Source organism: Mytilus californianus, unplaced genomic scaffold (genome assembly GCF_021869535.1).
Source record: "Mytilus californianus isolate M0D057914Y unplaced genomic scaffold, xbMytCali1.0.p SCAF_14, whole genome shotgun sequence".
Taxonomy (NCBI): Eukaryota; Metazoa; Mollusca; class Bivalvia; order Mytilida; family Mytilidae; genus Mytilus; species Mytilus californianus.
The window spans coordinates 24,822,440-24,846,049 of record NW_026262626.1 but is presented as its reverse complement, the minus strand read 5'-3'; the positions used below and the strand labels follow the sequence as shown (position 1 = coordinate 24,846,049).

General features: G+C 31.8%; 1 protein-coding gene across 1 annotated transcript; it reads right to left on the bottom strand.

Moving 5' to 3' along the window:
- Nucleotides 1-3,916: 3,916 nt before the first annotated feature.
- LOC127724603 (CUE domain-containing protein 2-B-like) lies at nt 3,917-22,650 on the bottom strand. Its single transcript, XM_052231622.1, has 9 exons — nt 22,581-22,650; nt 19,452-19,573; nt 18,278-18,421; nt 17,666-17,724; nt 17,016-17,128; nt 15,477-15,656; nt 13,992-14,059; nt 11,916-11,976; nt 3,917-6,725 (listed from the first exon to the last, which is right to left on the bottom strand). Exons 2-9 carry the CDS (start codon nt 19,529-19,531, stop codon nt 6,579-6,581), a joined length of 852 nt encoding a protein of 283 aa, XP_052087582.1. The 5' UTR covers nt 19,532-19,573; nt 22,581-22,650; the 3' UTR covers nt 3,917-6,578.
- Nucleotides 22,651-23,610: the final 960 nt, after the last annotated feature.

Sequence of the window (23,610 nt, the reverse complement as noted above, 5' to 3'; positions counted from 1 at the left end):
GAACATCAGTTGTTGGACCTGCTAGTCAAATGCGTTTTGTTAAAAATATACTTTTTCACTCATTTTGGTCTTTTGGAAAATGTTATATATATATATATATATATATAGCTCTTTATGTATTCAGCTTGCCTTTCAAGTTTTAGGGTTTGAATGTTCCTGTTGAAGGTAAATCCAGAAAAGTGTTATTTTCATTTTACACTGCCATCACTGCCAAGTTAATGATTAATTGTTGTTTGCTGAATGTCCAGTGTCAAATATTTCAGGCATAATCAGGAATAGTACGAGTTAATAAATCAAAAAAGTAATTTCTGCAAAATATGTTGACCAGGATCAGGGATTGGAAATTTAGACTCTCGTGAAAACAGGGTGTTTGATTTTTATAGAGGTAGACATTTTTGTCTAGCAACAGAACACCAATGGATCCATCAAAAAGTTGTTGCAATGGCTCTTTTTCTTGCAAAGATTGTGGCATTCTCCTGAGACATGTTATCTGTGTAAAATTAACTGATTTACAAAGGTAGACTTTAACAAGAGTGCACACACTGAAATGTCACGCCGGCATTACCGGTAGTTATGATTGGAATTAGGTTTACTACAAGTATCACATAAACTTATTTATGATCCATCATGAAAATGAGGTGAAGGTCAGATGAACCATGTCAGACAGACATGTACACCTTACAATCATTCCATACACCAAATACAGTGGTCTTATTGCTTATAGTATCTGGAAACAGACTTAAGCAGGGAAATTTAACATTGACCAATGAACCATGAAAATGAGGCCAAGGTTAGATGAACCTACCAGACAGACATGTACACCTTGCAATCATTCCATACAGCAAATATAGTTGACCCATTTCTTATAGTATCTGAGAAGAGGATCAAACTTGGAAACTTAACATTAACCAATGAATCATGAAAATGAGGTAAAGACAGATGATTCCGGCCAGACAGTCATGTACACCTTTCATTTCCAAATTAAGTTGATGTATTGCTTATAGAATTAGAAAAACAGACTAAAACACAAAACTTAACAATGACAAATGAACCATGAAATTGAGGCTGTCGGATGAAAACTGCCAGACTGACATGTACACCTTATAATCATTCCATACACCAAATATAGTTGACCTTTTGCTTAAAGTATCTGAGAAACGACCCTTATCACGCAACTTTATCCTTGATCACTGATCCATGAAATGAGGTTCCCTGTCTGATGGACCTTTCAAAGAACCCATATACCAAATATAGACAAGAGGCTGTCAGAGTGACAGCAAAACTGGATTTTTTAACGTTTATTTGTGTCCTGGCATTTTTCAATTTTTCAAGAACCACAACTCCTGAACGGTAAAAGTGACAATCATCAATATTGAACTTAACCTCTATTTTGTCATCAGTAACAACATATTAAAATTTGAAAAGCTTTGGTTCAACGGTTCATGAGTAAATGCACGGACACTGTTTGGCAGCCGCCCGCCCGCCATACATCCCCAAATCAATAACTGATTTTTCCTTCGGAAATCCAGTTAAAAATCACATGACAAATAAACTAAGAATTTTTTTAAGCAGATGCTGAACCATAAAAATGAGGTCAAGAATATCAATGGACATATGACAGACGGAAATTTCGTAACATAAGGCATCTGTATACTAGGTATGAAGCATCCAGGTCTTCTACCTTCTAAAATATAAAGCTTTATACAAATTTAGAGATAACTGCGCGGAGACAGGTAAACGGATATTTGCGACAGTTAAACTACCGATGGACGTCCACAAAGCTTCAAATACAATACAGTTGTCTCTATTCTTATGCAAAATAAACAAATCATTCAATTTTAGTCATCATCCTAGTGTAAATCTTCATTTAACAAAAATTCCTGTAATGATGTTATTTTTTTGGATCCTAAACTTGGTGACGTCATAGGTATGCTTCCGGCATCAAACCTAAACATCGGGCGTTTTCTGGCTTCTTGTCCGCTTCAGAATGTAATAAAATTTGATAAAAAGAAGATTTCTAGGTGCAAAATGTGAGTTTTTTGTCATATTATTGGAGAAATTACATGTCAATACATTCCGGAATTCAAAATGTCTGCTTTCTTAGTTACAGACAGGGAGATAGAGAATTTTACGCATATTGTCATCCATACAGAACCATTGATACAAAATAATTGCAATAGTTTGTGCCACCGCTGCCGGATAATAATCCTTATGTCTTGCATTCTGTGAATTGTTACAGGCAAGACAAAAATTAAGAGATATGGTATGATTGCCAATGAGACAACTATCCACTAGTATATCACATTTCAATGTTCAGTGAACAACAAAATATGGATCAAAACCCTCATTTGGGCATTCATTTTAAATGTTTTGCTTCATAATGAACATATGTACTAAGTTCCAAGTTGATGTGACCACAAATTACCTCAATCAAAAACTTTTAAATATTGCCCTATACTATTGTAGGTGTTGCATATAAAAAATAAGGTGATATGGCATAATTACAATGAGACAACTTTCTACCTAAGGACAAGGATGTAAACATCTAAAGGGCACCATACTTTTGGATCATTTGACCTCTAGCTGTCTTTTCTAGTTTCTTTCGGGTTGCTGTTTCATTTATGTACATACACATCTCATCTCATTTTATTCACATTTGGAAAAAAATGTTCAACAAAAACCAACATTACATTATATTTTTGTTTCAAAATTTTTCAGAATTGTTACAAAATCACAATTATAACAAAATTCTTTCAACAAGTTTTTATTTTAATTATTTAAAACATAAGAAATGTACAAATATTAAAAAAAAAAGTTGTCTTAAATAAACAGACATAATAAAGTATAAAAATTCATTTAATTATCACAATCTACATGGAAAAAACATTTAATAATGCTTGAACAAATTAAGATTTTATCAGAGTTATTCCACTGAAATAAAATTTTGGATGGTAACAACTGGGAATGGGTCAAGGTCATTTATATTTTCGTATTTCCATTTGATATATATATATGCCAAATTACTCAAACAAAGTATGTTGGTTGTCAGGAGATTATGGAAGCCCCTTCCTACATCCCATATCCCAACATTTAAATGGAACAGCACTAAAAAAAAATCTCACTTGAGAAAATTGATATTTTCAGTTGTTTAATAAAAGATATCAACAACATTTTTAAGACTTTAAAATATTATTCCCTAAAAAGAAATATTTGAAATTCATTGTGGGTGCTTGATTAGAAGGTTCTTTCCTTTTCTCATGAAAATAAGAACATAAAATTAAATAAAAATGTCTGAGGTAGCCTCTTTTAAGCAACTTGGGGAAAAGGTAATAACAAATAAAAAATGTTTGAATGGCATTAAAATTTGATCATATAACTCCTAGCCTTGGAAGGTGGTATGAGGTTATTAATAAATCCTGCTAACATGATCATAAAAAAGAAAGGAGGAAAAAATAGATTTTCAAAAATGTACATATAACTATTTGTTCATATTACAATAAACAACTGATATCAATGGTAACTATCAAACATAGCAGCATTATTGGACAGTCAAATATTGCTTACATTGTCATCGCCACTTCTAGAAAATATTGGAATTTCATGGGGGCAGTATTTATGTCGCTGACAACTCTTTCCCTTGAAGGAAGCTGCTCCAGTAAGACTTTATTAAATATCTATTCAGGGGAAAAATGCAGTTTATTAAGGATGTTCGCTACTCTACTTCAAAATAAAAAGCTTTTTAAGAGACTGTTATAAATTGATAGTATATAAACAGAGGAACTAAAACAGCAGAAAAAAATTAAGTGTCCGTGTGCTTGTTTTCGAGATATAATTTGGCGGGAAATAATTCTCTCTAGATTTTTCATACGTTTAACATTGTCCGCTTTTCTCTTTTAAAAACTATGAAAAAATAACAAAGATTTTCAAATATGGCTTTTAAAACTATATGTAATAAAATTATGAAAAAAAAGTAGGGGTTAGTGGACAAAATTTTTTAATGGCAAAACATGGATAAAACCAAAGGATTCCGAAAATATGGCAAAAATTCAAAAACAAAAGGAGCGAACATCCTTAATATGCTTCCATGACTCCTAAAAACTTTCACTTCACATATATCTACTTTCTAAAACAATGTAAATTAGTGTTGACAAACATATACTTGATAAACACAAATTGTTAACTATTCTAACACTCTATTTTTGCAAATACTATAAACTGAACACATCTTCATCACTATTTTACTATATAGCAACATGAAACTATAAATGACTTTCAACTTTTTTTCAATGCTTTAAGTTTTAAAAAACGAATATGCATGTACATGTATGTGAATGAGTATATAATCAAAACACTGTTACAAAATAACACACACTGGCCTTACATCTGATGCAATACCATTAAAGATTATATGTTATACAAACAAGTGAAAAATTACATTTATTCATTTTTGACAATTTTTATCATTTATTGGAAGTCTCTCAACTCTTGCATATTGATTCGCAATGATAAAATAAATGGAAATTATGTATTGCAAATGAAAATTGTAAGTACATTTAATTTCACAATTTATGCAACATCAATTAATGAAATTTCAGTAATTGCCTTTTATATGCGGTAAACATTTAAATGTAACTTTTTATTTTGGGAAACCTGTACTGTCGCAATTTTTTGCAATAATAAAAACATCACAAAATAATTATTTCTTCACTCAGATTCTAAGCTGTTTCATATTTTAGAGTCGACTGTTGATTTTTTTTTATCAACAGTATATGTTGAAATTAAATTTTTATATACAATTTCCTTTCTATTTTTTTTTTTTTTTTATTTGCATCTTCAGCAAAGAGTCTTTGCCAGAAGTTGTCACACTAAAATGACATAATGTTTTGTAGATTATTGACAAAGAATGATAAAATTTAACCTATCAAATTACCATTAAAAAACTAATAGATAAACAAATTCTTCAACTACACCCAAATTTTGCACCTTTTTCTATTCAGCGGTAGAATTTTTTTTGTTTACATTAAATCAAATATGCAGTCTATGAAAATAAGAAAAAAAGGATGGAAAGTAATTTTTCAGTGAAAAAGTTGTGTAATGTTGAATGGTAAGGTAATGGGAAATAACTTTGTTTTAACAGTGTGTGATAGAACTCCAATGATGAAATACATATATACATTTTGTCTTGGCATTTAATGTTTGTTTTGACGAATTAATTTTGTTTTTGTCAATCTTAAAATGTATTAAAATGTTTAAAGGACTAGCCTGTCATTTCTTATTTTTTTCTGGAAAATAAAACCAGAAACAAATTTGAGAGTACCATCCACTTAAAAAAAAAGAGAAGAAAATCACAATGTACGACGTCGATGAAATGTTATTCATAAAATATCATGGAAATGTGTAATTACATCACATATACTGTGGATTCAATGTTATTATTCTTTAAGTACTACTTTAGTGGATTTAGTGGGATGAGGTGCAGAATTTAAAATAACAAAATGGAATTTAGATAACACATATTTATCTTCTATAGGCTTGTATACATAATTTGTAAAAACATGAAATCAAATATTCAGAAAACTACAATTTCTACTATATCCATGAACAGAGATGAAAACAAATGAATCCACAGTATCAAAATATATGGTAAATTCAGAGGTTTTTATTAATGCAAATTATGCGACTGGATGAGTGTCGCAATAATAAGAACTCGCATTATGATATCTGATGCATATATATTTATGAAGATTTTTCTGAGATTGCAATAATAAATCTCGCATTAGTGGCCATTCTTCAAAAATTGCAATAATAAATACATGCAATAATTTCTGAATTTACAGTATGGTGAATGACTAACTAAAATTCATGCTGCTCATATACCACTTTCATTTACAAAACCTTGCAAGGAAAACATGTTACCCCTTACATACAGAATACACAAGAATTCAAAAATTAAAATAAGTCTACAATCATGACAACTTTTTGGATGGAAGGAATATAACTAAATGCTTACTTAACAGTTTACAATGAGGCAAAAATATAAAGATATTGACAATTTCTATTAAAAGTAATTGTTCTTTCCAAGAAATGCCAAACATAACAATTTAAAAGCTTTATAGATATTCAATCCTGAGATTCATTTGATTTAAATATTGTCCAAGTGGCAAAAATCTGAATATGGTAAAAAGATTTCAGCTCGTCAGTAATTTTTGAAAAATTTGTACATAAGGGAGATAATCAAAATATTTTTCAAAGCACATGGCCTGTCAAATGCACTGAAGCATTTAAAACTTTGTATCAATTTTCTATTTTAATAATAATGGAAGCTTGAAAAGAAAATCTGAATAGTTATAACATTTAAAAATTTAATTTTAACCATTAATTTTGTAATCACTGATGCTTGACACAAAATCCCCAAAACCAAAAGACATTTTTGAAATTGAAGTTGGCACTAAGAATATGAAATGAAGAAAAATCATTCTGACAGAGACTAAATTATGGATATGTAACTTTTGTTCAAGACTTGCAAGCAAGTCAGTGAATTTGATTTACAGATTCATGTCTTGAAACTTGTCTTCTTTTTAATGAAATCTGTATTTTCTGGCAGGTTTGAGGTTGATATAAGTTTTCTTCATGTCTTCTGAATTTTCCTTCTTAATCTCAGTAAATTTTTCGCCTTTTGTGCTGACAACTTTATTGTCCAAATATCGTACAAGTTTCTTTGATTCCTGTAAATAAAAAAAATAAATAAACATAGGAAGAAAGATTACTGGAATAAGATAACTGGTAGTAAAAGAGAGCAGCTCTATTTAGGAAATGAAATGAATTACTCTACAATAAAAAAAACCTTCCAAGCTATGTCATGCAAAGTAAATTTTCTATCGCTATAAGACTTTAACAAAAAATTCCATGCTGAGTGAGAACAACAAAAATCCAAAGTAATTTCAAACCAGAAGTGGCTGCCCAACAGCTTTGAATATCACATTATTGTACAATCTAACATTACAAAATTTCAAACCAAATATTCAACCAATCCCAATGCAGAATTTGAGTAATCCCTTACAGAAAACAACATGCATGCTCATGTGGTATGTGTTTTGCTCATTGTTGAAGGGCGGTAAGGTGACTTATAGTTGTTAACTTCTATGTCATTTGGTCTCTGGTGGAGATTTGTTTCATTGGCAATCATACCACATCTTATTATTTTTATATCAGTGGATATATTAAAATGCAAAGTATTGTCAAATAGGAAGTTACTATTTAATGGATCTGAAAAGCAATTCAAGGCCAAATATGCAATCTTTCCATACTACAGAAACTGAGTATTATGTGATGAAAGTAATGGACCAAGACTAGTATAAAATCTAAGATGGACCAAGACTAGTATAAAATCTAAGAATAAACATATCTTACTACTGTTATGCAACAAGTATTCATCACAAATTTCATATTTTGAAGGCATTTATGGTTGAATTTTAACAAAAAATATGTGTTGAGAGTCAAAGAATGGTCCGAAGTATATTTCTTCATGATTTTTTTTTCCAGTTTGTTTTTGCTTTCTCCTGACGTGAATATGTACCATATTTTTTTACAAATTGATTTGGTTGAGATAATTAGAGAATTTCATACAAAAACAATACACCTTATCGCTATTTGTCTGCCATTACTGGACATCACAAAAGTTCCCGTAAAATTTTGATGTCATAATAGAAAATATCTGACGCCACAATGGAAAAGTGATTATTGTATGACGTCAAAAGTTCAAGCGAGACAGATTCTCGGGTCAAGCGGGAATAGCGATAAGGTGTATACTTGTGTCTATATCACCAAAATATGCTTTCCAATAAAAATATACCCAAATAAACAAATAAACCTGCGACAGTTCTGCTCCTATAGGAAACCAAAAATGACATCACGATATTTTTTAATAAAATGCTCCGCAGGGCGCAGTTTGATACGACCGCAGAGGTCGAACCCTGAACAGTTGGGGCAAGTATGGACACAACATTCAAGCTTGATACAGCTTTGCATTTGGATTGTGATTAAATATTTGACACAGCATAGGTTTCTGACACAGAATGAATGTGGTCTAAGAACTTAAAAAATTTAAATTGGACATTCACCTATTATGGTCCAATATCCAAAATCTAAATACATGGTTAGATTCAGCATATCAAAGAACCCCAAGAATTCAATTTTTTATGAAATCAAACAAAGTTTAATTTTGGACCCTTTTGACCTCAATGTGGACAAAGTTGATAACGGGGCCCAAAAATCAAAAATCTAAATACATGGTTAGATTCAGCATATCAAAGAACCCCATATATTCAATTTTTGTTGAAATCAAACAAAGTTTAATTTTTGACCTCGATTTGGACCAACTTGAAAACTGGGCCCATAATCAAAAATCTAAATACATGTTTAGATTTAGCATATCAAAGAACCCTAAGAATTCTATTTTTGTTAAAATCAAACTAAGTTTAATTTTGGACCCTTTGGACCTTATTATGTAGACCAATTTGAAAACGGTACCAAAAATTAAAAATCTAAATACACGGTTAGATGCGGCATATCAAAGAACCCCAATAATTCAATTTTTGATGAAATCAAACAAACTTTAATTTTGGACCCTTTGGACCTCAATGTGGACCAATTTTAAAACAGGGCCCAAAATCCAAAAACTAAATACATGGTTAGATTCTGCATATTTAAGAACCCCAAGAATTCAAGAATAAAACCCCATTGAAATTGGTCAAGAAATAAGCAATTTATAGGAAGTATCTTCTTTTGCACAACACTGTGCAATTAAATATTTCTTGCTATTGCGCAATACTGTACAATTGACAATTTCTTGCTATTGCACAATATTGTGCTATTGGATATTTCTTGCTATTGCGCAATACTGTGCAATTGAAGATTTCTTGCTATTGCGCAATACTGTGCAATTGAAGATTTCTTGCTATTGTGTAATACTGTGCAATTGAAAATTTCTTGCTATTGCACAATACTTATTATATAATAATTTACACATCCTGTTTGGTGTGTATCTCCTACCATACCATTATTATTTGCTTTTAAATATAAATCAGAAATAACCAACTTAAAATGGAAAATTTTAAAAGAAAAAAAAAAGGAAAAAAAGAAAAAAAAGGAAAAATAAAAAAATCCTCCCCCCCCAAATTTTTTGAACCCCCTTATGATTCTTCACCCCCAAACTCAATCCCAGCCTTCCCTTTGTGGTATGGTACCTTGCAGTACAATTTCAGAGAGATCCATACACTTGAACACAAGTTATTGTCTGGAAACTAGAAAAATGTGTTTTTTGACCCCTTTTTGGCCCCAAATTCCGAAACGTTTAGGGCAATTACCCCCAAACTCAAACCCAGCTTTCCCTTTGTGATATGGAACCTTGTAGTACAATTTCAGAAAGATCCATACACTTACACACAAGTTATTGTCCTGGATCTAGAAAAATGCTTGTTTTTTGCCCCTTTTTGGCCCCTAATTCCTAAAATATTGAGGCAATTACCCCCATCATCAATCCCAGCCTTCCCTTTGTGGTATGGTACCTTGCAGTACAATTTCAGAGAGATCCATACACTTGAACATTAGTTATTGTCTGGAAACTAGAAAAATGCTTATTTTTGGCCCCTTTTTGGCCCCCAATTCCTAAACGTTTCGGCAATTACCCCCAAACTCAATTCCAGCTTTCCCTTTGCGATATGGAACCTTGTAGTACAATTTCAGAAAGATCCATATACTTACACACAAGTTATTGTCATGAAACTAGAAAAATGCTTATTTTTTGCCCCTAATTCCTAAAATTTTGAGGCAATTACCCCCAAAATCAATCCTAGCATTCCCTTTGTGACATGGAACCTTGTAGTACAATTTCAGAAAGATCCATACACTTACACACAAGTTATTGTCCTGGATCTAGAAAAATGCTTGTTTTTTGCCCCTTTTTGGCCCCTAATTCCTAAAATATTGAGGCAATTACCCCCATCATCAATCCCAGCCTTCCCTTTGTGGTATGGTACCTTGCAGTACAATTTCAGAGAGATCCATACACTTGAACATTAGTTATTGTCTGGAAACTAGAAAAATGCTTATTTTTGGCCCCTTTTTGGCCCCCAATTCCTAAACGTTTCGGCAATTACCCCCAAACTCAATTCCAGCTTTCCCTTTGCGATATGGAACCTTGTAGTACAATTTCAGAAAGATCCATATACTTACACACAAGTTATTGTCATGAAACTAGAAAAATGCTTATTTTTTGCCCCTAATTCCTAAAATTTTGAGGCAATTACCCCCAAAATCAATCCTAGCATTCCTTTTGTGATATGGAACCTTGTGGTACAATGTCAGAGAGATCCATACACTAACACACAAGTTATGTCTGGAAGTTACAAAAATGCTTATTTTTGGCCCCTTTTTGGCCCCTAATTCCTTTACTGTTGGTACCATGACCCCCAAAATCCATCCCAACTTTCCTTTTGTGGTATTGTACCTTGTGGTAAAATTTCATAGAGATCCATTCACTTAAACTAAAGTTAGAGTGCGAAAACCAATGTGTCTTCGGACGACGACGCCAACGTCATACCAATATACAACCACAAAAATTTTTTTGCGGTCGTATAAAAATTTAGTTCTACAAGAAGAATATAGAAAGGAATTCTTATTGCATAACTCTATATCCAGAAAAATATTGTTAGTATCTGTTCACAGTTAAACTGATTTTACATTAAAAATATTCTCCTTAGTAATAATCTAGATATTTTGCTTTTATTTTTGTGCAGTTTGTTTGCTGTCTTATTGGGTTTTTCTTTTTTTTTTGTTCCATTCATGTTTCATGAATTCCTGCCACCATGATAAGGCCAGGGTTTTTTAATTTGTTGGTTTACGGATTTTTCACATGAAAAAGTTGGGTCGGTTGGTCGGAAAAAAAGAAAAAAAATATCTTTCAAGACATAAATATGTAAATAAATAAATATATATTTCACCTTACTAACAATATGTTTGGTATGCTATTTTGTCATCATTTCTTAAATTTTAGTTCCAAATATTATTGCTCAGCTGTTTTAAACATAAAATGCATGCCATCGTCATACAATTTCCAAAAAGGGGGAATACGTGTGTATGTCCACGGACAAAGATGAAATTAAATCGTCATTTCACGAACAAGAAAAAACAGATCCACGTTGCTTTTTATCAAATTTCGGGAAACATGGTGAATAATGATCTTCAAGCACGAAAAACTAATAAATATAAATTTCAAACACATTGTATGTAAATAAGCGTTACCATCCGTGTCAAAAACGAAATAGACTCGTCCACTGGAAAGACAAGGATATCAGATTCATCAGTTGTCATGCATTCCGGTTTTTGATATCCAAATGGATGAACTTTTTTTTAATATCTATGAAACAAGAAAATTCCAAATTGTTTGTGAATATCTATTACTTTAACTTGACGTCTTTCATGTTTGGACAGGTCCATTTCATCTATGAGATGATACATCTTACGGAATTATGACAAAAAAGGAAAACGAACTTATTGTAAAGGGTTTTAAACACAGGTTTCACTCCGCAAAATTATTTGCGCAAACAACATTTCAAGGTCAGTTATGATTGATCTGTCTATTTTTAGATACGTAAACATACGGATTAATTTTGCAACACAATGTGTAATCAATTCTGTTAATGTTCAATGCATTTAATTTCATAAAATAGAATATTTTTATTTATATTTTATGGATAATGAATTTGTTAGGGTCGCCAGGAATAAAAAAGCATGAAATGTCAATTTTATTTTTATTCTGCAAATCAGAAAAATAGGGTCAGCTGATCCGTAAACCAACAAAAACCCCTGGCCTAAACAAACATCCATTGCTCTAAAAACATAACTTATAATCTCACCTTTTTTTGAAAAGTTGGAGTATGTGTTTTCTTATCAGCATCTGTGTCTACATATGAAAACCTGCAAGTACACCATATAACAATGGATTGATTAATTGGTGTTTAACGCCACTTTCAGCACTATTGTGCTATTTTGTGGCAGTCAGTTTTTATTGGTGGAGGAAGCCAGTGTGCCCAAAGAGAACCACCGACCTTTGGTAGGAAAACTGATAATCCTAGTTACTGTGGATTCATTTATTTTCGTGGGTATCAATTTTCGTGGATAGAGAAAAAAAGACGTTTCGTGGTATATGTAAATTCGTGGATCGCTGATTACAACAAAAAAATAAATTCAGATACGTAATTCGTGGATTTCTTTTTGATTTAGGAGATCACATAACCTCCTTGGTTTGATCAATAATAACCCCCAAAAAAAAGAAGGAATTCATTGAACAAGTTTTGAATTGTCAAAATCCTCGCTTGGTCATTCTAGGTTAAAGTGTTCATTGAAAACTTCTACTACAATAATGGACAGAGACAACTTATTATTTGTTTGTTTTACAATTTATAAATTCTTGTCGAAATTTTATAAGGCATCAAAAACTCTATGATTGAAAGCTCATTTCCCTAATCACGATATAATAAACAGTCATATAAGTAAAAGGTGTGAAAATAAATGTTCCTGTCATAAACAATATTACCTACGGGCAATATACCTGTACTTAATCCTATTGATTTTTATTCACCAGTAAACCAAACTATGACACGGTAATTACCAAATTTTCCATGAACAGTTTTAATAAATTTTAAAAAGTAAATTATCACTGATATTTAATATATTTATTATTGATTTAATCAAAATACTTGTATCTTCTTTCAATAAAAACAAGTGTTATGTTAACATGTTAATCGCTAGTCAACATTATACTAGAACTGCATAACATAACCGGAAATAAACATCCGACTCCATACACATTTCTCGGGAATATTCTTCGTTGAATTCTTAAATTCGTGGTTCGCTGTGACCCACGAAACCCACGAAAATTGGTATACCACGAATAAAAATGAATCCACAGTAATTAAGATTGAAGTCGAGCGCACCTGCCACATGTGGGATTTTGAATTCACAACCCCAGTGTTGACAGGCTAGTGATATAGTAGTTCAACTACTTAGACCACTCAGCCACCGAGGCCCCATTCATAAAACAATGGATGCCAAGTTTTTGTGAATTGTAAATGAAACCATTTTTTCAAATGCTCTATTATTAAAGGCTTGAAATTTGGTCCTGTACAACTGGCATTTTATTGATATTACAGTGTGTACTAGCAAAGCGTCAAAAGAAAAATTCATACTATAACTGTATGTTAATGTACATATCAATAACTGAATTTATTAATGGTATATATTTTTCATCTATTTGCATTTGTTTGTAGAAAATACACAAACCTTAAATCTATTTTCTGCATTTTTTCATCAAAAGTTAATAAACCTTATACAGTGTGCATGTTTATACTGTCCAGGCAGAATGGGTACATTAAATCATGATTTTTTAATGTTAAAAGTACTGTAAAACAACTTATTTGATCAAATATATTTTCATGTTAGTCCCTTTCTATTTGACTTCATAGTGAACATTATTATGATTATAAACTTCTTTTGAAGTAGTCATAAAATAATTGATTGATTGGTCATGTTTAAATTGGTTTGTTTTATGTCAAGTGGCAAATATTTCATGCCAAATTCAGGAAAAGAGCAAATTTACAATTACGACAATAGGTTCTGCAAGATAAATGACCAGGAATTTGAACTGCCACTGGAAAATGAGGGTACGTTGAATAAGGGCAGAAATTATGCCTTGCAACTGGCCACATGTAGACATTTACAAAGGTTCTTCAATGAGCAGGAGTTTAGCCCTCTTTCTTCTTCAGGCATAGAATTTCATGTCAACATTCAGAAAGGACATTGCTGCGTATTTATACACTCTGCACAGCGAAACAATCACCCCATTTTGGCAAAGGTTTGACTGGTCACTCAGTTCGAAAGTATACTGGTATAATAACCATGAAGATAATACTTTTATTATATATGCAAATTACCTGCTGATGATATGACTCTTGACTTTGTTGTCATCAAGCACCATGTCTTTCTTTTTCTTACTGTTATTCTATAAATAAAAGGTCATCATTACTACAAATATAAAAATAAGGTGATGTTGTATGATTGTCAACAGGAAAATTATCCACCAGAGTTCAAATGATGTAGAAATAAGCAATTATAGTTCACTGTATGGCCTTCAACAATAAAGAAAAAACCCAGACCATGAATATAGTCAGCTATAAAAGGCCCTGATAAGAAAAATGTGAAACAATTCAAATAAACTGTTATCACAGAGATATGTCTCGCCTTTCTGTAATTTTGATAATGCAAATGTTGAAATTAAAATAGCAATACTTTAACATGTAAGTTATGCAAATATTCAAAGTCGATAGACCATGACTGAAGGTACATGGCTAAACAATCTCCATGGAAATAAGATGTGCCAATGCTAATACAACTGCATACCAAATACCATTGACTTATTATGTCGTTCCATTTAAACAAACCTAAACACAAACATTAAATTGTAAACTATGTAAAAGTTTCAAAGTCAATGAACCATGATGAGGGGGTGGGGCTATATAATCTCCATGGAAACAATACTCACAAATACCAATAAATTTGCATACCAAATATCATTGACCTAACATTGGCAGTTCATCCTAAACTGATCTGATCACAAACTAATACATGTAAACTATGCAAAAATTTCAAAGTCAATAGACCATGACTGAGGGGGTGTGGCCAAAAATTCTTCCTGGAAATGAGATGTGCTAATGCTTATTTAACTGCATACCAAATATCATTGGCCTACCACTAATGGTTCCCTATGAACTGACCTAATCACAAACTAATACATGTAAACTAAGCAAAAGTTTCAAAGTCAATAGACCATGACTGAGGGGGCAGGGCCAAACAATCTCCAAGGAAATGAGATGTGCCAATGCTAATACAACTGCATACCAAATATTATTGACCTACCACTTGTGGTTCACCATAAACTAGACCTAATCACAAACTAATACAGTGTTGACGCCGCCGCCAACAGCATACCTATGTCTCGCTTTTTGACTCCGTCAAGGCGAGACAACTAGATGACTAATGGCCTATAATTTATAACAATTCAATTTCTTTAAACAAATATGACAGACATGAACAAAGGACAACCACTGTATAATAAGCTCCTGACTTGGGGCATGCACATAAAGAATGTGGCTGGGTTAAACATTTTTTTGAGCACTAACCCTCCCCTTACCTGGGACAGTGGTGTAACAGCACAACATATTGATATTCTTACCAACCCTTCCCAAAATTCATGGTACTGACTGTAAACAATCACAGTACATAATTTACACATTTATGCTACCATAGATTATCAAATGTCTGAGGTATAATCAATTGTAGTGCATTGTCACGACTGTATTATTTAGATTCTTCCCAACCCTTCCCATAATTCCATTTAAACAACATGTCACATGACTTACAGATGATACTATACAATCTCCAATCTCCTGTCTGTGTATAATCAATTGTGCTGCACTGTCAGGGTCACCATTACTAAGTGCCAGACAATGGGATATTTCTAAAGAACAGGCTGTGGGGAACATCTCCAACAACATAGTGACTAGCTCTGTATCATCTTCAGTGTCCTCTGGAAAGGATTCCTACAGATAAAAAAAATAAATTTATTTATATAAATAATATCCTTTTAGTCTGAAAATATGTGATCAATCGCAAAGTTAATTATAGAATAACTAATCGAAGAATTCAAATAGAGAAAAATATTCAACGAGTGACCGAACAACACATTAATTCACGAATGAGCATAGCGCATGAGTTAATTATCAGTGTTGTTCGGTCACGAGTTGAATATTTTTCGATATTTCTAATCTTTGATTAGTTATTCTTTTTATTACATTGGCTAATGGCTTTTTTAATATAATTTATGTAGAAAATTTAAGGAACTATATCTTTTTTCTACGCATTCACAATTTGTTTTGATCCGACGTTATCGACGTCTTGACAACGTCTATTGTTGTATGATCAGAGAGTGAAATAACCACGTTTATTTCACATGTGAAATTATCGGTTTTTATTTGACTGGGAAATCAATGTAATTCATTGCTACCAATGTAATAATTAACATTTAACCAAATTTATTTTGCTCTTAAGATAAAACCCCAAATGAAGTTGATTCAAATACATCATTAATATAGTTCACCTATTGGAGTTTACATCCATGTATTAATGCAGTGATTCATTGTGTTTGTGTCTTATTCAAATTACTTTAAATCTTACGGTTTGGTTTTATGATATCTGTTGTTTTAAACATTTATATCATTGGCATTCCAAACCTTTGGCTAAAAGTATTTGTGGTCAATGTTTATCCAGAAAAGTGCCTGGAACTCAGCACATTTTAAAAACTTTTTGATGCAAGAACATACCATCTGTATTTTGGTAGAAGATTTTAATTTTAGCTTGATATACCTTGTTGACATTTAGAATCGGAAAGATGAACACTGAAACTATAAGATTCATAGAAATAAATGTAGACTGCTCTTTCAATAGTTTTTGGTACAAAATAAATTAAGTTGTAGTTAGTTTCATCAGCTGTAAGGTAGGAGGGCAAAATGGTTGATTTTCTTATTTGGCTAACCAAATTATAATATGTGAGATCGTTTCTAGATTGCGTTGATTTATAAAGGTCCATAAAGAATTAATCAAATGAAAATTGTTTAGAAAACAAGTTTTTGAAAGTTTAGAGGTCAATATAGCATGTTGAATTTGGTTGGTTAGTGGAATTTGTGCATGCTGATCTCTAGCATGGAACTGGTTCATCCATTGAAAGCTATCAATACTTGCAAAGACCAATAACCGTTTTAACATTCTCAAGATCAGTTTTATCTGGATTCACATTGTTTTCTAGAAATATTCATAGTTTAAATGCTAAAACCACAGACTAACTTTGTGAAATTATTTTAACTACTGAAACGTAGTATAATTTTTCCATTTTTTATTTTTACCACATTTCCATTGACTTCTGTGCTATCTATCAGAGGTAATGCTGTAGCTCCTATAATATCAGTTACCGGACTACTTGGTTCTGATGTGTTGTCTACTGGAATGTAAGGACTATCTGCAAGACAAAGGATCATTGAAAGTTGAATGTAGTAAGATTTTTACCAAGGTCAAAAACAGTTTGTCTAAAGTGGCATTTCCAAAAGGTCTACCGTACACATGGTTTTGCAATGTCAAACTCTATTTTATACTACTACCTTATGGCCTTTCTAATTTTTTTTAATTAATCATAATATAAGAAAGATTTCAAAGGCAGATTCATTTCATATTGCTTCAATTCAAATTTCTTAAAATTCAAAAACACTTTTGTAATTCTCATTTCCCATGGAATCTTAAGACCACTATATCAAGATCTTGTTATTTAAGAATTTAAGAATGCTAATCAAGATCCAGTAATTCTTGTTTCCAAAGTAGTGTAAAAACACTTATTTTGAGCTTATACAATAGCTTGTAATTCCCAATTCACTTGCTACCATAACAATATAAAATACCTTTGAATGTCATTGAGAAAAGTCTTTCATCTTCAATACAACTTGATAATATTTTGTGAAACTTTTGGTATAAAATGAGATATATTAAATAATATGGAGATTACCTTCATTTTCCTTTGCTAATTCTGTAGACAAGGAAAACATCCACTCACAAACTTCTACACTGTAAAATAAAGTACAGGTACTGGTAATTCATTATTCAAATTCCAACAGAAACAATTCTAAAATCATTAAAATATTTTCTTTATAAAAATAAGATTTGGTATTAAAGATTGCCATTAAGACAGGTATCCACCACCAGAGACCTAATGATGTAGAAGTACCGGTAAGCAACTTTAGGTCACCCTACAGTCCAGAAAGTATTATGTTTCACCTTCTAGAAATGGAACACACATGCATCCATGAGCATTTTTTTTAATTTTAAATCTCTATACTTTTCCTTTAATCAGTCCATGATTGATTGACTGTAGTTTGCTTAATGTCCTATGGCAATTATTAGATGCAGTTTTAGAACAAGAATAAAACAAACTGAACTGTGGGGTACTGCTCCCTTATAATACCCCTGCTTAAGTGTTTGGTAAATTAGAATTTGATAAGCAATGTTTGAGAAAATGCATTACACAGTGCAGATGAAAAATTTTGGTTTAATATTAAATGTGCTATTTATTATCTCCCTTAACTCATAATGTGCTATTAATTATCTCCCTTTAAATTACCTGTCAATATTACAGAATCCAGGAATGTATGCATCTATCATCTCTGTAAACTGGTCCACATCAATATTCTCCTCAGCATTCTGGTCATCTCCTAAATCCTCCAAGATACTTATGACATAACTCAACACTATCTCATCAACAGCACTAAATGTAAAACAAAATAAACATATGGTGGTGCAAAGAGAAAAAAAAGAAAAGAAATGTCAACTCTAGGATATTGGTGGATGAATTCAAATTTCTCTTTACAAAATTTTAGACGATAGATAGATTTAATTTAACCACTTTCGGAGAAAATATAGATTTCTCTTTCATATTAACAGTCAAGAGTCTAACTTGAATAAGTTATTAGAGAAAAATAACATACATGTGTTATTACAGATACTTTCTCTTAATCTGTAGTAACATATGTTTGTTATCAGTTAAATGTACCATAAAATTTTTTATTTTCAGTGGGCACTTGGGAATTCTTGAAACTTGCACAGTAACTTAATACATAACCTTGAAAACTAATTTTCTAATTCAATTAATACATTTTTGATCAACCATGGTGAATCAATGAGACAAGGCTTTTAAGTGATAACTTTGCTGTAATAACAAGGCTTAGTTATTACAGGCATTTAACTTATTACATGAGTAACTTGGGAATGACTAGGAAGGTTGCGCAGAACCTCATTACATGCTCTTATCATTATTTATTACAATAAATTAAAATACATTGTGATATATGTAGGAGAAAAGGCTTTGAAGAGATGTAGAGAAGCTGTAATTACACCCTTTAGTTATTACAGGTATAATTTATCTGTAATAACAAGGGTGTGTTATGCATGATTGGCAAACTATGGGCTGTTATATCTTTCTAAAGTTTAATATACATAAAGACAATTATAATATCAATAGAACTAGTACACAATTTAACAAAATAAAGGATGTATAATGGCCCTTTGAAACATGTAACATACATATGTTATCACAGATTTTTGATTTTTTAGCCCTCAATAACAAATGTATGTTATTTTTCTCTAATAACTTATTTAAGTTAGACCCTTGACTGATTAAATTTACACACAGACAGTACAATTCACACAATTCAATTTGAAATAACTATGAAAATGATAATAAGACTTATAATTTTCACAGTCAGAAGCACATGACAATGCTAAATACAAGTACTTACTCAATACTATCATGTAAATCATGCTTCTTCAGAAACTTTGACATGTAATCTTTTACCAGTGTTTCCCTGTCTGTAGCCATCCAGTCATATGTGTAACTTGTAAGATAAATGGAAAATTCAACCTGAAAAAAATATAAGGGCCTGGATAAGCATGATAAGTAATGCATGATTTATCAGCAAGGTTTTTTCTGAAGAGATTTAGTACACAAATTATAAGTTATGATCTGATTTATAATTTTTCCTCACATCTTGATTTTCTCAGTTTCATTGGTTGAATAGGTAAGAAAGTAAATAAACATTGTATGTTTTTTAGACTCCCAATCATATTTTGCTTTGATCAGAAGATAAAGCATTGCCGAACAATATTGTTACTATTTTAAGTAGATGCATGACTTTTGTATATTGGTACAATGCAGGCAGATCCAGCCATTTTTAAAGGGAGGGGGGTTCCCAACCCAGGATATACAATGTAGGGGGGTTCCAACCATTATGTCCCCATTCAAATGCATTGATCTTCGAAAAAAAAAGGGGGGGGGGGGCAACCTGCACACACATATATAGGATGTGGTGGGATAAACAAGTGTGTTTATGTTATAAAGCTATTTTGTTATGTTCCACTGTTAATTTTTCTGAGTCCATTCTGACCTTATTAACTCCCAACTATTTAGTTGCCTGTATGTATATGGTACAATATAAGTGGTCTCTTAAATTCTTAAAGCATAATGTAAAAGTAAATAAACTGGTGACACAGAAAAATGTCTCTCCTGTCGGCATCAGTTCAGAAAAAGACTTCTTTTCAAGGTCTTTAGAATACTATAGATATATTTGATAACTACTGCAAAACAGCGTGACAGCCTTGCAAAGGCAATTGGCCCAAGAACACATTTATATGTTTTGGAGTTTAGTGTGACATCCATTTTCACTGAACTAGTACATAATTTTATTTAAAGGCCAGCTAAGGACCACCTCGGGGTGCAGGATTTTCTCGCTTGGTTGAAGACCAATTGGTGGCCTTCTGCTGTTGTCTTCTCTTTTGGACGGGTTGTTGTCTCTTGGATATATATTCCCCATTTCCATTCTCAATTTTATAGGGGGTTCATGACACCTTGTCTTCTGTTAATGGAGACGTCAACTATTAACTTTGTTGTGTTTTATTGTTTCTTTTTGTACAAAATGTGGCAGAAAAAGTCCTGTGTGTGTTAAATTTGTTTACAGTTCACTACTGACCCCCTACATAAAGGGAGAGTAAAATCCATAGGAGTTTCGGCCTTTGGCCTCACCCCCTATAGATTTTACTAACCCTCTATGGGATCAGTAGCAAACCATATAACTTATAGTATGTTGTTTAGCAACTGATATTATACAATTATAACCATTGTATGAGGTCGATATATCCTGTATTGACCTCATACAAAGGCTATAATTGTTACATTATTAATTTCCTACCATATTTTTTTTTATCAAAATCGTTAGTGTATTATGTTATATTCTCTTTTTTAGATTAAATAACTTTGACGGTATTTAAACAACATTTTAGTTGATATTTCTATTATTTTTCATCATTTTTCAAGTACATCTTACATTTATGTCATTTGAAGATTATTTTTCTTCAAATAATCGCTCATAAAATACATACAAAGTACCACTAAGAACTTTTAACAATATCATGAATATCATGAAATTCATTAGATGACGTCACAAACTGAAAGTATATTGGTTTTTAAGATATTCTAAAAATAACCGTGCAATACCATTTTTGCTATCCGCCATTTTCTATCTACCTTCGAAAATATAGTTTTACAAGTGACTATCCCTGAACACATCAAATTAGTTTAAAATATGAATTAATGATATTTTACAATATCAATAAGACAATAAGATACTATACATGACGTCCATCTTGTGTCCATCATGTCCATAGGTAAAATTATGTTGAATGTCTTTGATCTCACTGATTGACTGTTTTGACACTTTTTTTATATATGAAAGTGGATTTTAAATATCTTGGTATTCCTGTACACTATTGTGCAAATCAAAGGAAATAATTATCTAGTACCAGCCTGAGGTACCAACAATGCAACATAAATATTAAGCGACCAAAAATGTTTTACATACTCTATTTGCAATATATGTTTTATACAACATAACAAAATAAAATAAAAATTGGGGTGAACGTGACCCAGGGTGAATATGTATACACCTTATCGCTATTCCCGGCTGACCCGAGAATCCGTCCTGCTTGAACTATTGACTTAATTTTCATACAACAATCACTTTTCCATTGTGGCGTCAGATATTTTGTATTATGACGTTAAATTTTGTATTACTGATGTCCAGTAATGGCGGACAAATAGCGATAAGGTGTATTAGGCCGAACGTGAATCAGGGCGAACGGACCTGGATATTCCCTGTGGCTGTGGTACTTCCTAATGTTCAGTCCAGAACTTATAATACATGTAAGCTATTAAGTTTTAAATGACTAAGGGGTTGGGTCAAATAATCACCATGGAAATGAGGAGCCATTCTAATACAACTGCATACCATATTTAATTAACCAACCACTAAAATACTACTAGTACAGTATTAGTATTAGTAGTCCTATCTATTTTTCTTGCTCAAGTTTAAGGATTTATTATGCAAATATACCACGTTTTTTGATTGAGTTAAGCCTTCCAATTGATATTTTATAGTGTGTTTTTCTATGTTGTGATGTTATACTATTGTTTCAGAAAAAGGGAGAAGGTTTGGTACCATTAAAACGTTTAATCCTGCTGCAAATGTTTGTACCTGTCCTAAGTCAGGAATCTGATTACAGTAGTTGTCGTCTGTTTGTCATGTTTATGTAGTTCATACGTGTTTCTCGTTTTACATAGATTTAAGATTAGACCGTTGGTTTTTTCGATTGAATGGTTTTACATTAGTAATTTTTTGGGGCCCTTTATAGCTTGCTGTTCGGTGTGAGCCAATGCTCCGTGTTGAAGGCCGTACCTTGACCTATATGGTTTACTTTTATAAATTGTAACTTGGATGGAGAGTTGTCTCATTGGCACTCATACCACATCTTCCTATATCTACACACAGACCATTTGAGCTATGCTTTAAAAGATAAAATATTTTAAATGATAGTACCGTTAAACTATTATTTATTGCTGTAACGCTTATTTTTTTCTTGGTCTTCAAATTCAAACTTCACCGCCTGTTCCGATTTAAGACTCTGTTCCGGAACAGATCTAATATTAGTTTGATACTTCCGGGGATTTTTTTTGAGCGATTTGCGGGAGAAATATATTTCATCTTCAGTAGTTGTGGAAGGTATACGGGTTTAATATAACAAGAAAAAGCAAGAATAACGTTGGTAAATATTTAGTTAAGCTCAACGAAAGACAGAAATTAGCTGACATAAAACATAAGTACAGATTTTAAGGTTCATTATATCAAAATGGGAAAAGTGACAGACAACCCAAAACTACTCAAGAGTACAGACTAACCTGTGCAGAAAGCTGGAAAAGTTTTTAAGACCTGGCATCACTAGGTATATGATATTTAAGTGTCTTAAATGTATTTTTTGTTTTGGAAAGATAAATAGTTTTAACCACATGTCATGTTACTGTTAGCATGGTTAGTATTTGTTTATTTTTGGCACTATTCTTTTGTAAATATTTATTTATAGGCAGTGTCTGCACGTACCCACATGCGGGTACGAATAGTCAAATTGCCATTCATAGGCTACGCGTACCCACATCCGGTTTTATAATAAAATGCCATCAGATCGGGAATGAAACGTGAAATATATACGGAAATTATCGATAATATGGGGATTTCGTGTAGAACGAGTGAAGAGTATGAAAGATAATATTTTCAAATTGTATTTATTAGATAATGATACATTATAAACATTGCAAATTAAATGCACACTGATGGAAAATGAAACTGTACAGTCCCTGTAAAAGAAGAACATGATAAAAATTAATACTATTATAAATTGTAAAATAAAATGCAAATTTAAAGAATAAAATTTTACTGATTTTGAAAAATACCCATATGAGATTTAAAAATAATCTTTTAGTAAAATGTAAAACAGAAACTGAAATTTTAAAATATCTTAAACAACTAAAATTAAAGCTTGGGTGTCTTAATATAAAAATTAGAGAAGCAAGTA

Excerpts from the sequence above, each read along its gene's own strand:
- LOC127724603 (XM_052231622.1), bottom strand. The coding sequence starts at position 19,531 with ATGGCTACAGACAGGGAAACACTGGTAAAAGATTACATGTCAAAGTTT. Across the intron at positions 17,725-18,277 it reads GGATTCTGTAATATTGACAG|TGTAGAAGTTTGTGAGTGGA; the intron begins GTAATTTAAAGG and ends TTTATTTTACAG. Across the intron at positions 11,977-13,991 it reads AAGAGTCATATCATCAGCAG|GTTTTCATATGTAGACACAG; the intron begins GTAATTTGCATA and ends GTGTACTTGCAG.